General features: G+C 41.8%; 1 protein-coding gene across 1 annotated transcript in view; it reads left to right on the top strand.

The window, feature by feature from the left end:
- Positions 1-17,844, top strand: part of LOC129111781 (E3 ubiquitin-protein ligase Midline-1-like) — a 35,608-nt gene that overhangs the window by 9,606 nt on the left and 8,158 nt on the right. The window contains exons 2-4 of the mRNA XM_054623872.1: positions 2,401-3,194; positions 12,194-12,289; positions 16,430-16,537. Coding sequence (XP_054479847.1) covers positions 2,469-3,194; positions 12,194-12,289; positions 16,430-16,537 — 930 coding nt within the window. The 5' untranslated portion in view covers positions 2,401-2,468. The remainder of the gene's footprint in view (positions 1-2,400; positions 3,195-12,193; positions 12,290-16,429; positions 16,538-17,844) is intronic.

The following is a 17,844-nucleotide window of genomic DNA, read 5'->3' as shown; positions in this document are numbered from 1 at the left end:
CTAAGTGTAAACTTCTGTTTAAAAATCATAGACATTAGGAACATCCAAAGGTGTCACAGGGAAGATGTTGGCGTCTATATCTGAACAGGCAAATTGACCAAGAAGGCCAAGAACATTATGATATACTATTCCCTAAACAACTCATCACAGCAGTCCAAGTTTTACTGGACCGCCATGAAGCTTCAGTCCTCGCTGACAAACTATCTGGAAAGACAAACACATGAGGGAGGCTCTTTGGTGCTTTAGAGAAACCGCTGTGTGTTTGTGGGAATTTGAGTGTGAATCGATGTGTATGGACAAGAGTGTGTCTCCAAGGATTTGTTGTGTTCACAGTCCATCCAAACACACTATTTCATTTCAAGCGTGTGATTGCTGAATCATGCTGAAGTTGCTTGGCTCGCATCAGTTTAAAAAAAAAAATCATAAATCTAAAAATGTTTTTCTCTCATTCTATCCATTCTATGATCCTGCAGCTCATCTGCACTGCAAATTACTGTTATCTGGCCTGAGATATGGCAGGCGACTTGGTTATCTGCAGCACAGAGGATGAAAGGAAGCCATGCATAAAGATGACGAGAGAGAGAATAGGAGGGATTTAGGAGGATGGTAGTCCACTCTGATGCACACAAGCCTTAAGCTCAGTAAACAGTGACATCTGCTGAACATACCTCACTGCATGGTTAGACTGGATGCCTTTCCTGCCGCAGAAATCCATGCAAATCATCAGTTTCATTATACTCATTTCTAGAGGTTTTTCTACTAGAATAAGCAGTTTGAGTATTGTTCATAGCATTGATTTGCCTGAATTTGCATGTTCACTTGAGAAAAACTAATTGTAAAAAAATAAAATAATAATCTAACTGTGCTGTATTATCTTCAATAGATTCCATTTATTTTTCTGGTGTTATCTACATCGCAGTGATCTATTTTCTTCAGCGTGCAGCGATCCCATTTCCCTGAAGGGGGTGTATAGGTTTCATCTAATCTTGAAAAGTTTTTCAAAGATTGTTTTCAGCAGTTGTGAAATCCCCATTTGCTGCCACAAACTAACTGTCGTTATTAACAACCCTCTGGCTACGGTTATCAATGAGAGAAAAAAACGGAACTTGAAAGCAGAGTGGAACTTTTAACTCAAAGTAAACTTTTTGGACTGATAAGACTGATTGGAAGTGAAGCAATCAAGATCCCAGCCTTATTTATCGACTTACTGCTGTACTCATCACACTAAATGTAATATTTCTGGCAGTTTTTAATTAAATACACATTTAACTCAACAGCATCCAGCTTCCCTTTAACATATTCTAACCTCACAATGGCTTTAAAAACTACGTTATAAGATACTACGGACTACTGGGCATTGATTTAAGTAGACCTGAGTCTTAGACCTTTGTCACATGTTTCCCTCAGTGGCATAATCACATTTTCTAATTAAAAAGCAACTGCACACAATACAGCAACCACCAACTCTACAGCACATAGGTGACTTTCAGCACAAAGGGGTAAGATGGAAATGATGACTCAGCTCTTCTGCAGGAGGAATAAATGGCTATATGCACATATTAACAATTGACTACAGCCGTGCCCACAGCTGCCACTGCTGCACCCAATATCAAAACTACATGCCACGGCCCTACCAGTGCCAACTAAATATCAGTTAAATTGGTTTGTGGAGGACCTTTTTGAAGCCTGGAGTTTGGAATTCTGGTGTCGCCATCTTGTTTTTTGGGAGCGAGAACTGACCATAGCTAGAGGAGAGGGACATCCATTGGTGCACTCTTAATCGTGATTTGTGCTCAGAACGCCAAAAAGTTACATTATGAGAACTTAACAGCCGTGTCTCTTTCCAGAAACCATGACCCTGTTACTTAAAATAATCCACTAAATTGTATGGATTATCTATTTGCTAATGTATATTTGTGTATTCCACAGAAAGGGGTTGAGGCCATAGTTATGAAGATATTGACTTTTGCTTCTTAAATGGATTAGTTACGATTGGTAAATGATTAATTATATTACGTTTGGTACTACGGATTGTGTGAGTCCAAACTGGTTTTTATGATGTTTTTCTCTTTTCAAGTTTTTGGATTCTATACCCAATTATATGCATCAGAGCTAAAAATGTACTGAACTTTTCAAAGTATTCGTCTGTCTAGCCTTTGGAGATATCAATTGTCCCTCATTTTCGCCTCTCACAAAGACTGTGAAAATCCAACATTTAACACTCTGCCATTCCTTAAGTCCACTCAGTGGTCTGCTCCATTGAGATACAAGTCCTCCCAAGAAAGCAGTGTGAAGTAAGCCGTTTCACACCATTTAATCACAAATCCCTGTGCTTTCTTTTCTTTTTTTCCCCCTCTGTTTCTGCTTTCCACCATCTATCTCTCTGTCTCCGGCCTGCAGACAGCTGAGCGGCTCTTCTGGATTTCGCTGACGCTGCGCCTGGTCCCGCCTGGCCTCCTCTGAGCAGGATGGACACTCTGGAGTCAGAGCTGACTTGCCCAATCTGCCTGGAGCTCTTTGAAGACCCGCTGCTGCTCCCCTGCGCTCACAGCCTGTGTTTCGGCTGCGCCCATCGCATCCTCATCTCCCACTGTGCCACCAACGAATCTGTTCAGAGCATCGGCGCCTTCCAGTGCCCGACCTGTAGATATGTCATTTCCCTGAGTCCGGAGCGTGGACTAGAAGGACTTAAGAGAAACGTGACCTTGCAGAACATTATTGATAGAGTTCAGCGGGCCTCATCTTCAGCTGGGGTCCCTCTTCCGCTGGCGTTGCCTGCTCCCCATAGCGGGCCAAACTCTCCCTGCGAGGAAGGGAGCAACCGGCTGGCGCTTGTCCCATTCTGCGCCGCCATGTCCAGCCCAGTCATGCCTCCTGAACCGGTCCAGTGCCAGTTCTGCGAGCAGGACCCGCCACAGGACGCCGTCAAAACGTGTGTGACGTGTGAGGTGTCGTACTGCGAGGAGTGCCTCAGGGCGACGCACCCGAACAAGAAGCCGTTCACCGGCCACCGGCTCATCGAGCCCATGCCGGACTCCCACCTCAGAGGGCTCCAGTGCCTGGAGCACGAGGAGGAGAAGGTGAACATGTACTGTGTCACTGATGATCAGCTGATCTGCTCGCTGTGCAAACTGGTGGGGAGGCACAGAGACCACCAGGTGGCAGCACTGAGCGACCGCTATGAGAAACTCAAGGTGAGCACAGAAGTTGTTTGCAAATGTTTTTACATTTACAATACTTTCATGATGTGATTTTGCCTTAAAAACAGAATTTTTCTAGCTATTCTATTTTAAAAAGGTCATAGATTCCCTCCTTCCATTAACAAAAATAATGAATTTAAAGCTCTAATTTCATGCTGCTCCGCAGAAATCTCCTTTTATACTTACCCAGGTATCTAACTCGATTATCAAGTGAGATTTTATCATCTCATGCTGACTTATTATCTCCGCCGAATAATTAAGCAATTAGCATAATCGCTACTCCCTGCCAGCGTGCCGGGAGGGTATTCAGAGGCGTGCAGATATAGTGAATATGGGAAGTGTCATTACTGTGAAGGCATGGTGTCTTCAATGAGGTTGCAGGTTAACGAGCGCCAATTGCATGCCGGGTGTAGGTGTGCTTAATTGAGCATGGTTATTAGAGTGTGCTGGTAATGGCCACAGACGCACAATGTGTGTGTGTGTGTGTGTGTGTGTGTGTGTGTGTGTGTGTGTGTGTGTGTGTGCATAGATGTGTGTGTTTGTTGGATCAGAGCTCATGCAGAAAGAAATGAGACTCTGAATGTCTACAGGATGCTTTTAATCTCTTAATCTAACAATCTGCCTTTGAATATTAAAGCCCTTTTCCATTTAGTGGTGCACCCCCATATAGTGTATGGACTTTGGGCTATTGTCAACAGTTTTCACAGGCTGAGAAGTGCTAGCCCTCACTAGCAAACTGACCTAGATGCATAACATTGCTGGAGTTACACAATACCTTTTAATAATTTTAGTCAATTAATTATTCGGCTAAACGATTTGCCAACTATTATCCTAATCTACTAAATGTTTTAGACATTATATTTATACTGGCATCTCTTGGTGCCACACCTATAATAGAGCAGTTGCACAAACTTGACCATTCGCATGAAAACAAAGTCAGAACTTTACCTAAGATTCAGTAAGAACGTCAGCTAACTGGTCCAACATAAACATTTGTCCACCATTCTCATTATCCCACGCAAGAACAAGTAAAAGAAAATACATTAAACTTTTCCAAAGCGTCATTTACCCAGGGAGCGTTTTTTTCAGCAGTATCCTCCTGCACGCGCACTCTGAAAGTGTTTATTCAGCCTCTCAAAGCGTCTTTAAATGAAACGCTGTGGTGTCACTCCTTTGAGGAACAGGTTTTTCCTTTTACCAGAGGTTTGAAACACATGTGCAAGTGTGAAGTAGTTTGTAATACGTCCTCAGAGAGGAGGCATGGAAGAAACTGAATCACAGCAGCTGATTCCAAGATGTGGTACCCACAGAAGAAAGAGGCTGTGATTACTGAAACATTACTGTGCAACCATAGAATTTCAGCGTCGTAATAAAACTTAGTTCACGCAGTGAAGTGTGTCCTTAAGTTGTAAAATGCCCTTTTTAAACATCCTTCTTTAGAGTAGAAAAGCACTAAACAACCAAAATCAATGACTAAAACCATTAATTTTCAGCGTCTGCACTTTCCTTCTACCTCTAGAAAAAGACAAAACAATGAGTAAAAAAAAAAGAAAATCAACAGCCCACACATTGATCTGTTTTTATGGGCCCATTAGTGGTTTTTTCTTTCCCCAAGCCTTTCTGCCCTCAATAATGGGTGTCATGTGCCGTCATCACGGATGACGTGTATCCGTACCTTCTCATCCTGCGTGTTTTCAGCACATTCAAGCAGAGAGGAATAATTAGCAGGAAAGCTACAGGTCGTCAGTGCGTCATCTAATTATCAGGCTCCCTCCATTCATCTGGAGAGAGGACGTAGCTCAGCACAGGTCAGCGCGCACAGCAGTTATCATACAGGCTAATTATCTGCTGTAACACAAAAAGCACAGCGATAGCAGATTGCTCCTCGCTCTGACATGCTCACAGGTTGCATAATATTGCCCCTGTATGCAAAGACGTACGACCATAATGCCTCTTAGATGCATTTGACGTAGCCTCCCGTGAATAACTGCTGTGTAGTATATTTGTATTAGCTACATGTGATTTACCATCACTGAAGAAAAACTTGAAGCAGAATCCATTTCAGCATTAAAGGTTGCATGAGGGGCCCACGTGTGATTCGCTGTATACGTGTGAATTTAAATGTATTGCCTGAGAACACACTCTTTCCCGGTAGCTCCTTTGAGCTGCTGAACATAGAACAAGCTTTGAAGTCAAACAACTTTGGGATGAACAGCTTCGACAGAATGTCCAGTTTATTATCCTCCAATATCTAAAGTTAGAGATGCACTTACTGCTCAGAGAGGGCCAACTAGACAGATTAATAATAAGTTACATCAAGTTAAAACTCCCAGGTGACCTGACTTTTGTTAAAGCTAAAGCTAAATTAAGCTTACTCATTGATTTTTGATTGGAAAGTATGCATTTTTATTGACTTAAATTTGTATTTTCCCAGATCAGAATGAGGTGGCAGTCAAATCGAATCTTGATAGAGTAGAACACCCAGTTAAACTCTTGCTAGAGCTCATTAGATAGCATTAGTAGCAGCATCTCAGCTATTGATGGTGGTGGAATCCATGTGATTTGGTGGTTGAACACACGATTGTAGATTGATTTATCGTATCGATTTCAATATTAACAGTTTACTTTTATTAAACAAATTAGCCAAAACTGGCAAGAAAACTAAACTATTTCCTCAAAGCGTCACTAATCTCCTCCTCTCCTTTGTATGGCTGTATCCCGTTTCCTTCCTCCAGTCAGCTTTGGTTTCTGAACATGATCTTTCCCCTTTCTTCCTTTAGTAGGACTTGCTGTATAAGTGATACTATTATCTACTTCATAGGCTGTATAATCCTCAAAATAAGTCGATCATAAATAAAGTATTTGTACCTTGTGAGGACAATGAGAGCAGATGGAGAAACAAAATATGTATGACTGCTTCGTTAACTTCTCAGCACGCTCTCTACGTCTCTCACACACAAGCACACACGCACACCCAGGCATGTCTGCGTGCACACATACCCTAGAGACCCCCTATCTGCCCCCTAACCCTAACAACAATCTGCATAGACACATGGGCAGCAGCTCCTTTCTCACTGAGAAAACAAATGTTCCTTCCTGGCAGAAGTTAGAGGGGATTTGACCACCTGTCGACCCTCAAAGCCCAGCCAGCTGGCCCATGACGTGAGCTTGATGTAAACCTTGGGTTAAGACCCTGTCGGCCCTGTGCTAAAAGGATCAAGGCTCTTTCTTCAAATAACTGACTTGTTTTGCTTCATCTTCGATAAACAGTAAGGCTTAAAATATACATCTCAGCCTCAGGCTATATCCTGTTTCAGAGCAGAAAGCTAAGTTCTGTACATGCGAGTTAATTTAACCTCAACTCATTGCATTAGCACTAGGGCTACTTTTTGTACGTGCGAGCTTTGTGACACACGGAGTAAAAACACGCAGTAAACACACTCACTACACGAGCAAACGCGTCTCGACAGAAACAGTAATCGCATCTTCGATTATGATTATGTAACAAGTCATGTTGATGCAGTCTTTTTAAAACCCCTCAGACAGAGGAAAATGTGTCAGTTTAATTGGAATTATAGCGTTACTTCTTATAGTTTGCTAGCTAGGCTGAATTGAGTTGAAGCTTTTAAGAGGCGAAGCTTTTTGGCGAACGCTTGAGGTTTTGAACACGCGACAGAAACAGGGTAGGGAATAAATTGAGGCCCCTGATCTAAGCTAATTACCACAGGAGAAACCCAACCGCCATGCAATATTTATGCTGAACAACACATTTGATATTTAATTCATAAGGACTGAAAACTTTGGGGGAACTTCTTGAAAGAGGAGGCACAGAACAGGCACGAAAGCCTCTGTTCGTCAGGTAACCTGAATGGATGAAATGCGTAAGATGTTCCCGTTGCCCCTCTCTTTCACTCAGATCTGGTGCCGGTCTTTCATTTTAGACTCTGAAGTCAAAACTGTTTTGGTCATATTTTCCAGACCATTTCATGCATATCCCTTTTTTTATACACTGATCTGCTGGAATTTGAGATATCCCCACTCTGCACCGGGCAAAAAAAGTAAATAACAGATGATTGGAATGGTTTCCTTTTTTCAGCGGCAGTGGCGGTGTGCCTGATAAGAGCCGTGGAGGTTATTGAGGGAACACCCATCCTTTTTGGGAGATAAAATTACCCCCGTCACAGGAAATTGACGAGATGGCGACTAGAAATAGCTTTCAAAGTCCTTGGCTCTGGGTCTGAGGATAAACAACCTTGAGGATAAAACATGGGTCCTTCTGCGTGTGTCAGCTTTGGTTTCAAATCATAGGTTTGTTGTGTTTATATAGTCATCCATTTGGTGTAATCAGCTGCCCTTCAGTGTTCAAACATCATTTTCAGATTTTTCAAGTGCCAACATGCACAATAAAACAGAAACCGACAAGCACCAATTGATTCACAGCCTATTAAGCACAATGTTTACCTTTATGTCCTCATTCATCTTTTATATCATGAATACACTTCCTCAATATTGTCCATGCTATTATGTTTTTTTTTTCCCCATGTTAAACTCCAACCTTGAAAAAAGAGCAGCTACAAAATCTTCTCCAGTGGTGTACCTTCTCAACTTGATGCAGTGATGTAGAAATGTACTTACGGTGCACTGTACATCTTGACATCACACTCACGAGTGCATGATGTAGTGCAAATTATTTTCCAATCAGAAGGGGCAGTTAAAAGTAGTTTATTTCAGATCAAACTCTTCAAAATAAAATAAAAATGATCTAATTACAAAAGCCCTATTAAAGCTAAGGTCCTTTACACTTGCTATCTCATTTTCTGTCCACTTGGGGGCAGCAGAAACAAGCTGGGGACACAGCATTGACATATTATCACCTGGTAAAGGTTTTAACAATGTGGCTAATTGTTACTATAAACACATAGATCATAGCCCACTTCAATGATGCTAATTTAAGAACTGAATCCTGCCAAGTCAGCTTATCTAGACGTCGTGACAGGTTGACAAGGCCTGTCCGATTTCAAAGGCTCTTGCTTTCTGCTAAATACAGCCTTCTCCTGCGTGGATTTGAACTTTACAACCAGTGTAGAGCACATGCATCCTTTGAAACACGTTGTTTGATGCGTGTTGTTCAGGGATCATTCAGGCAATCTTAGCCAACTTCTACAGTGAGGAAAAACGTTATATTTACCAAATATCTGTGTTTAGGAGGTCAGGAATAACTGGTAATGAATTACTCGAACAGGACAAATGACAAAGAAACCATCTGCAGGATATAAACAACTAGTGTTAGTATGCATTAGTTGTATTGTCTCAAAAAAAAGCCCAGGTTCTCTCTTCAACTGAACCTATTATTTGAGTCAGCCCTCACTGTCCTCAGTCTGCACAGAATGTTCCTTTCACGCAGGGTCTTCTAGTCTCAAACAAACACACACACACACAGAATCCTTTCTCAATTTATCGCAGCACAATGCTGTGTTGTCTTTTTTTTTTTCTCTTTCTGTTGTGCTTTGCTTTCGAGTCAGGGCTGATTTCTTTTTTTTGCCGGAGTCATCTCTGTCTCCCCAGGACTGATACAAATGTATTTTTTCCAATTTAAAAGAGGAGCTCAGTGGAAGAAAAGTGGGTGTCGAGCAAACACACCGGTGGCCTCTATGAACTACAGAACACCTGATGACTTAGCAACAAGAGATAGCGTAGATGTGTGTAAAGATGGATGGACATCACTTCAAAGAACGTCAGTGAAGAAAGAAACGATGAATCATTTGGTCTGCGTTTCCTCTCTGCCTCGCTCTTTAACTGTCCACCTTTGTTCTTTCTGCCTCACTGTTTCTGTCTCCATCTGTGTGACTAAGGTTTCTCTGATCTCTCTTTTACACACACGCACATACACGAGCAACAAGGAAAAGAATGAGGGGAAATTCTGGCAGTTTGGGAAGGATTCCGAAGAACACAATCCTGCTCAGTGTCACAGTAAATCTCGAAAAGATGTAGCTCCTCTGAAGTTTTCAGTTCACTTGTCTACCTGTCTCGATCTCAGGTTGAGTGTGTGTGTGTGTGTGTGTGTGTGTGTGTGTGTGTGTTATCCCCCTGCATACCTTCTTAGCTTATCAGCACAGCTTCAGGGTGATTTAGCTCACTCATAGCATGAATCTGCTCTTGCACACATGAACACTAATGGTAAGCAACACCAAGAGCCACAGAACTTTTTTTTTATTTTTAAGCCAACAGGGAGACGCCCCGGTGATGAAACATATGCAAAGCTTTGCGTCGGTTTCAAAGAGTGGATTCTTGTTGGATGATATAAGAAGAGGCTGATCTGAGTGAGCTGCTTCCCAGTGATTAAGAGCAGATGTTGTGGAAGGAACCAGCTTCCCTTTGAAAAAACACAGAACTGGCTCTGCCTCTGTCCGCTGACCACACTTAAATAAATAAATCGTATTTTTAGACGTATACTTACATTTCAAGCGATTTCACTACACGTCTCGTCTCCAACAGTTTAAGCACAGGAGTTTTGTCGGCTGCTAAGTGACCATGAACGTCAATGTGTGGAGTAGAGACAGACCACTTTAGTATACATTTTTGAAAGAGACATTTTTATGTATATGTTTATTTAAAGGATACCACAACCAAGACTGCTGTCACATTCTACTGACATTCTCTGGAGTACACTTATTTTTTATTTCTAAGTATTGGATCCTACAGGATCCTATGCAAAATATGACTTGTGAAACATTTACAGAAAAATGTATTTCTCATAGATGGAGTACCCTGCCAGGTGGTTGGTCTCTTATCCACACAGTGAAGTTCTTGTCCTGTGTTTTAAACGGAACCAGGCAGCAACCCCCGGGTCTGAGAAGTGAGGCCAATGTTGAAGTGCCTTGCATTCTTTTTACTGACCAGCAGGGTTGCCTGTTCTGTTTTGGTGTGTGAAATGATTCTGCATCCATACAGCTTAACACTTAAATTAATCTGAATCCAGTAGCTTAATGTATATCTAAAAACCTCATCAAATCAAAAGGGCCTAGTTGGTTCAGAGCGGAGATTAACTTTACAATGACACCGTTTTTTTTTTTTTGGAGTACAAATCCGGCTCAGACTGGCAGCAGAAAAAGGAGGATATGCAGACAGAGATGGAAAGATATACAGAGGTTATACAAGCAGGATGATTGTCAGGCGATCAGACTCTGAGTGGGCAGGCGAACAGTTCAACTGCAAGAGATTAATACTAGTTGGTGATTGTGGACGCTGTGGAGACGGGTTAACCCCTTCATGTCTGAATCTGACTACAAACACACAAAGAGTAAATGTGTATTTACTTGTGCATTTGTAAATGTAATCAAACAGTCACCACACACACACACACACACACACACACACACACACACACACACACACACACACACACACACACACACACTGACAGCAGGTTTAATTTTTTTAAAAACCTTGTCCCCTTGTGTATACGTCTCTGCGTATTTTGAGTACTGAACATGTAGAGTCTGCTTTTGAACATGTGCTTACAATATCTGGTATGTAGACAGAATTGTAAATATGTTTTCTTCTTTGCATTTAGGTATGCATGTATGCATTTTTCTGCACACAGCGACCGGCACGTGACGCAGCTGCTGACTTATTGTTGTGATTCTTGTCCTGCTCATCGTCACATAAGAGGTTTAGTTTATTTTTATCTTCATGGATGTTAATGGGGACGACAGCGCCATATTCCTCTCTGAGGAGACCTTCATGCTTTTGTGTGTCATCGGCGTATTAAGGCCACCCATTAAGCCCCTATAGTGCCACTCCAGCACACACACATACATAAATCCCACCGTCCCCATGTTTACTGTTGTTGTTTATTCAATATTCCCTCTGGGGTAACTCCTTTTTAATCCTCGACCTAACATCAGAACCTGGCTGTGTCTACACTGCTGCTTAAAAGTGGTTGGGGGAAATTGGAATGTAGCATATTGAGCTAATTTTTCATTTCCAAGTCAAGAAATGTGCAGTTTTAACTGAAGCAAAGGATTTTAAAATGTTTAAATTCAAGAAACCTGTGTTTTCAGCGAAGCTATCTCTGGCCTTGTTGCTCCGACGGCCCCTTTTCATGACATGCAGGAAATCTCAGCGTTCGCCCAGTCAGAGCTTAAATTCCTCAGGAAAACAGTTTTGAACGGGACAGTGGAGACGTGGCATCAGAGCGGCTTAAGCACACTCCGCTTGGCAATAATATGAAGGTCTTGAAGTAAAGGAGACAGCTTGTGCCCGGGCGGATGAAAAGCAGCAAAAGAGGAAGAAAAAAAAAAAAGTGGGAGGGAAGAGAAAAGAGAGGGAGGAGCATTAAGGGACAGAGCTGACGCGCTGTCACCTGTTTTGCCGGTTCGTTAGCTGCGAGCGCTGCTGCTCTCATAGGGAAGGCTTTTGATGCCCAATTTGCCGCTCGGCCGGGGTTTGCGCTTGGCTTGGCGCTCAGTGGAGTGGCTGTCCCAGTCACAACCTCTAGTAGAGTAGGCTCCTCTGTTGGCGGTGGTTCGGACGGGGCAGGATGAGGAGGCAGTACAGGGATGAGGGGTATCACCCGCACTCAGAGGTACAATGGACACTGAACGCATCGCTTGGGAGATGGGAGAAGGAAACTGTGCAACTTGTGGGGATGCACGTGAAGAAGAAGAGTTGAGGGGGAAACGTTGCTTCTCTTTGCTGCTCTTGAAGCTGAGGGGATCAAACATTTTTGCTCATTTTGTCTCTTTTCCTAGAATGTAGCTGCTTTAAAACTTTTTGTTTTGTTTTGTGATGTAATGTCTGAGGTCCTTTTGCAACTTTTTGTTTTGGCTGGTGTAAGCAGAGAAACCGGAGGAGAAAGTAAAAGCTGTAGCATTTGTTTCCTCCTTTGATTTACGGCTCTGCCCTCCTCGGTTGCTCTGCATTTATGTCCCATCCATTTCTTTTTTGTGTCTCACTCTCTGTTTTATTTTTTTTAAATCTGTTTGCTACAGCAAGCCCTGGACTCCAACCTGACCAATCTGATCAAGAGGAACAACGAGCTGGAGTCTCTTATGGGGAAACTGATCCAGACTTGTCAACATGTAGAGGTGAGTCCCGGTGGCCACAGTTGACCTATTTATCGTCTCAGTCTAGTCAATGTTAAATGAATCATATTATTTCTGTTGATATGTTTGTGCATGAACACTTTTTAATATCAGTCTCAATACTTGTACACTAAATCTCTTTTTATATTTTCATTTATTTAAACCATGAAGACTGAGCTACTGACTCATCTCCTATGTGACTTGTATCATGATTCATGACTGGGAACAGTGTCCTTTAGCTTAGCATGTAGCTAAGGTTAGAAGCTAAACTAAAACAGTGGCTAATTACAATTAATTTACAATGTGTTTTAGAGCTGAAAGGATGTGTCAATTAATCAATTAGTCCATTGGCAGAAAATTAACTGGTGACATTTGTGATTATTAGTCATTTTAGTCATGAATCAAGCGGAAATGGGAAAATGATCTTATATATATGAAAATTGTTAGTTGCAGCCCTGCTGTATTCCTTTAACCAACTTTCCAGGTATGAGCATGGAGGTGCAACTTAAGCTTTACAGTTGCAATTAATTCCACATGCAAAGCTAATGCCAAGAAAGGACTCATTACAAGTCACTGTGCATGTGTTTTTAATTCAATTTGCACTACTCTTATATGTGAAAATATGGACTTTAGAATCTGTTCATGCTGTCTTTAAAACAACGCGTATTTTGCAAACGCCCACCTATATTTGTATAGAATGTCTGGTTTTGTCAAATACGTTTACTATTAGGATGATAAAGTGTGTGCATGGCTGTGTGTATTTACTGAGGGCATTTCTGTGCTAAGCCTGCCTGTTCACGTTACGCTGGCCCACTAAGAAGCTTTAAATAAAGCGATGCCACAGGGTTGAAAGGCAGTGACATGTTGGCTTGGAAATGATGCAGGACAGCCTCTCTGCCTGGCAAAGGCCTTTACATTCTGCAAGGAAAGAGGATTGTGATTTATTAAGGAGATTTCATTTTTCTATTTGCTTAAGTGCTGTGTGCATATTTTGTTTTTCACCAGGGATGTTTTTTCTGTTAGTTAAGCTGAAGAATTTTGATCATTTAAATAAATAAAAAAATTAAAACCTCAGAAATCAATAAATGCTGAATATATAAATGGGGCATTAAAGTTAAAGGTTTTGAAACTCACGCTGAAGCCCTAAAATAGCTTGTGGAGTGTGCAGTGATAACACGTTGTTTTTAGGTGAGAACAGCAATATTGCCCAAGTAGAAGATGGAGCTGATGATCGTGAGCTAAAAAAATAAATGCGTGAAGTAATATAAACTCAATAAATGAAGCTGTTTGACATGCAGATGCAGTAGTGTGATGTATGAGTGGGCTTTTCTGAATATTTCACATCAGATGAATCTATTTAACAGCTTCTCAGGAGATGGCTGCTGAGAGTCTCTGTCATCTCCGGGACTAAATGATGACTTAAAACTGTAAAGTGTTCGTATATATATATATGCATACTTAGAGGCATGGATGGTCTCCTAAAAAAATCTGAAATATGAAAAAATAACCTTCCCCACAATTCAATTCCCCTGCAGCACATTACCTCAAATACCAGCATTCTTTTTCAGTTAGCAACACAGATGTCAACTAATAGAATCAAGATGCCGTAATTGCTGGAAACTAAAGCCACCCAGTATTTGCGCAGTTCTATTGCCTTTTGCAAAAATATATAATCCAATTAATCATATAATCACAAATAGTCAAAGAGGAAAAATTTGAGGGAGTTAATCGGTTTGTTTACAGAAATGCAATAAAGGAACAAATTCTGAGTGAGGGAAAACTAATGCTTATCCTGTAGCAAAAGCAACAGAGGGATAAATTCCTCTGAGATTTGTGTTTAGATTAACCTCCCTCTGCAGAAAGTTTGGTACGTGTGCCTTTCCGAAAGTTTGGATATCCTCGAGGTCTGAGTCGTTTTTTGTGTGTGTGTGTGTGTGTGTGTGTGTGTGTGTGTGTGTGTGTGTGTGTGTGTGTGTGTGTGTGTGTGTGTGTGTGTGTGTGTGTGTGTGTGTGTGTGTGTGTGTGTGTGTGTGTGTGTGTGTGTGTGTGTGTGTGGCTAATGAATCACTTAATGTCCCTGCCAGGGAGCAATCTGTCATACTGCTCATACGCTCCAGAGGGCTCTGCCCACAGTCATTAGATGCTCCTCATCTTTACATGCAGCATGATGTACTCTGGTCACAAACTGTGTGTGTGTGTGTGTGTGTGTGTGTGTGTGTGTGTGTGTGTGTGTGTGTGTGTGTGTGTGTGTGTGTGTGTGTGTGTGTGTGTGTGTGTGTGTGTGTGTGTGTGTGTGTGTACGTTTTCTTACTGGAATGCTTATATTTGGAGGCAGAGCCACCACAGTGTGTGGGTACGCGTATGATGACTTGTGTGTGTCCAGGCAGCCTTGTGGGCGGTCATCCCACTCAGATGAGCAATATCGGAGGACGTCGTCTTCATTCACATCGAGTTGTTGAGATTAACGCTTGTGAAAGGTCGGCCAGTTCTACTTTAACGTTGTTAAGCAGCTCTTGGAAACTATTCATAACCCGATGGTGCTTTTAAAAAAACCCCAGCAAAATAAGCAGAATCTGTGGGAGACCAAAAAGAGCTGACTTCCAAAAAAAGAGATAAACTTCAATGTGTGTCTTTGTGGTCTAATTCAGTGAATTTTCAACCCCCAAGATCCCCATTATATTTAGATCTGTTTAAGTATACTAATTGGTGCACAAAGTGACACAAAGAGATAACATATATAAAAGCTTTTCACAGAGTAAGCAGTTTTACATCAAGTTCCCCCGAAGCTGTCACGGTGATGTCGAAGGGACCAATTAGTAGTGTCGAAAAGGCAGACGCACCGGCGTTGCTTTAAGGCGTTCAGCTTAGCATGTCTCGCACACTGTGAGATGTAATCCAGGTGTTATTATAAAATGATTTCTGTCAGCAACACGGGTCCAGAGAAGCACATGGATGCTGTGTAGTCGGCCACGTTGAGGATAAACAGGAAGACCTTTTACAGAAAGGCTAATGTGTGTGTGTTTGAATAACTGTGCACTAGCTGGTTGGCTTGGCAACACTAGCAGCAGACTTCCCTTTCATTGCTCCCTGTGCTATCGCTTCGCAGCGGCAACACAACACTTTACAAGGTGCTGAAAGGAGCACGAGGAAACGACCACAATGAGAGAGCACACATTATGTCGGGACCTGCAGTCTCATAATTGGAGCTGAACAACTTTTATAGGCTGTAAAGGCTCCAAGTGAATCAAACACCTCAGCTGGCTGCCATTTTGCTTCTCGGCGTCAACGGCACTTTCTCCAAAAACACCTTCCAACTAAATTCAATCATGTTTCTTAAGTTTCATTGCCATCAGTGTTTGGTTTTGAGCCCAGCAGAAAACTCTATATGGCTCACATAAAGCTAGTTGAGCACTGGCCTTTATCTATATGTAGGTTAACTAGTTCTCTACCTTCTACAGCGTGATGAAAATCTCAAAAATTTGAGCCAACAGCCACCCACCTTTTTATTGGGGATTGTGTAAAAATGCCAAATGGCTGAGTCTCATCTTTCCAAAGAGTAATATTTCCTGACTTCAAAATGGCTACCATGGAAAGTTGTTTACTTTTTCACACATTCACTATTCCCTTTACAATGGACACTCTGTAGTCTACTCTCCCTCAGTAGATTAAGATCTCCAACACATATCATCAATCATTGCCATTTTGGGACAACACAGTGACAACAGTAGAGTCTCAAAACCGTCATTTTCATTCCTATAAAAATCAACCCATTGAATTCTACTGTAGGAATTTTCTGGAGCATTACATTTCACACAGTCCTGATTTAAGACACAGTCTGGTTCTTCAGCATACTGCCGAGTGTCATGTCTGCTCTCTAACAGCCACAGAGCTCGCTGCTTATTTTACTTGTCACTGAGCAAAATGGCTGAATATGCTTCATCTTCCCAAAGTGTTTGCTTCAGCCGGGAGGGCCTGCTGATGGATGAAAATGACATCCTGTCCCTCGGCTGACATGATGCAGAGCCACTAAACTTGTATCTCTCTCTCTCTCTCTCTCTCTATATATATATATATATATATATATATACACCCACCATCTATCACGCTTTGTTTATGGAATGCTCTCTGTGAATTGGTTGTCAGGTGAACGCGTCCCGCCAAGAGGGCAAGCTCCTGGAGGAGTGCGATCTCCTGATTGACATTATTCAGCAGAGGAGGCAGATCATCGGCAGCAAGATCAAGGAGGGGAAGGTGAGGCGAACGCTCAGCGGGGGCGAGGAGGGTGACACCAGAAACCGTTTATTTTATTTTGCCATTTTTTGTACCAATCTTTCACCTTCCATCCTCTCACTGGCAAACGGTGAATAAAGGAAAATGTGTAGCCTGTTTTAAAGCGGCCACGACCCCACCTTGTCATTTTGTTTTTCCACCACATACAGCATAATGTACTCTCTGTATTGCAGCTTGATGCTATTCATTTTCTCATATGCCACAGTCATATGCATGAAATAAAAAACTCCTTTATTCCTGCAAAAAACAAAAAACCTACATATTCTTACATATATGTAACAAGTCCAAAGGTTTTGATTCCAACAGACTGCTAATGCCATTACCTTTTTCCATCTCTATTAAAAACATTGAGAACACTCCAAGCTATTTTTGTGTCAAATGCAATACTTCGTTACAGCCACTTGACCTTATATTGCGAACAGACGGTAAACGATTCAGCTGGCTCAAATGAAAACCCCTTCAACACATTCCGAACAGACGGGAAAAACACTCTGACTGCCCAAAAGTAGATCCCAGAACATATGGGAGCGGCGTGTATTTGTACTCCAAATCCGGATGATTTTTTAAAAAGCTGTCCTCTAATGAGACTTGGATCCCACCAGGGATTTCTTTTTTTTTCACCATGTAATGTGTGCTTTTAGCTTTGAGGATTGCATCAGAGAGGACAGAGAGATGAAAAAGAGATGTTTCTTTTTATTTCAGGCTTTTCTGAGACAAGTTCCTTGTTGTCCTTATTTTTTAACACAATGAGTACTTTGCAACTTTAAATGGATTTTGGACTGAGATTTGATTTTTTTTAGATCTTTACAAGCCGAACTGCTGATGAAATGTCCTTTAACCTCAATCCAGCCACTGACCTCAATCTGTCTCTTAACATATTTGATCATACTGCAGAGAGAGGGAATGAAACTGGGGGGCAAACGAGGGGAAATCAAATCCCAGATTTGCGTGCAGTGGAATCACTGAAACCCCTGAAGAATGTAGTATTGGCAGTCGTTTTTTCAGGTTCTTTTTCAAATGAATATATTTCCGTAGGAAATTTAGTTGCAGAATGACACCCATAGTTTCTCTACAACACAGAGAGAGAGAGTTAACCTTGAAGTGTCTGGTTCATTCATCTTCACAGTTATAAGAATTCCAAGGCGTCTAAACAAAACCTCATAAGACATGAAACGAGGAGGGAGGCCAAAACAAATCAGCTTCCCGTCCCTGAAACCTAAACAGGATGGACACGCTCAAGCCCTTTGCTATAGCTCACAGTCCTGGTT

Source organism: Anoplopoma fimbria, chromosome 22, assembly GCF_027596085.1.
Source record: "Anoplopoma fimbria isolate UVic2021 breed Golden Eagle Sablefish chromosome 22, Afim_UVic_2022, whole genome shotgun sequence".
Lineage (NCBI taxonomy): Eukaryota > Metazoa > Chordata > Actinopteri > Perciformes > Anoplopomatidae > Anoplopoma > Anoplopoma fimbria.
The sequence above is the reverse complement of the archived record's forward strand: the minus strand, read 5'-3'. Positions and strand labels throughout refer to the sequence as shown.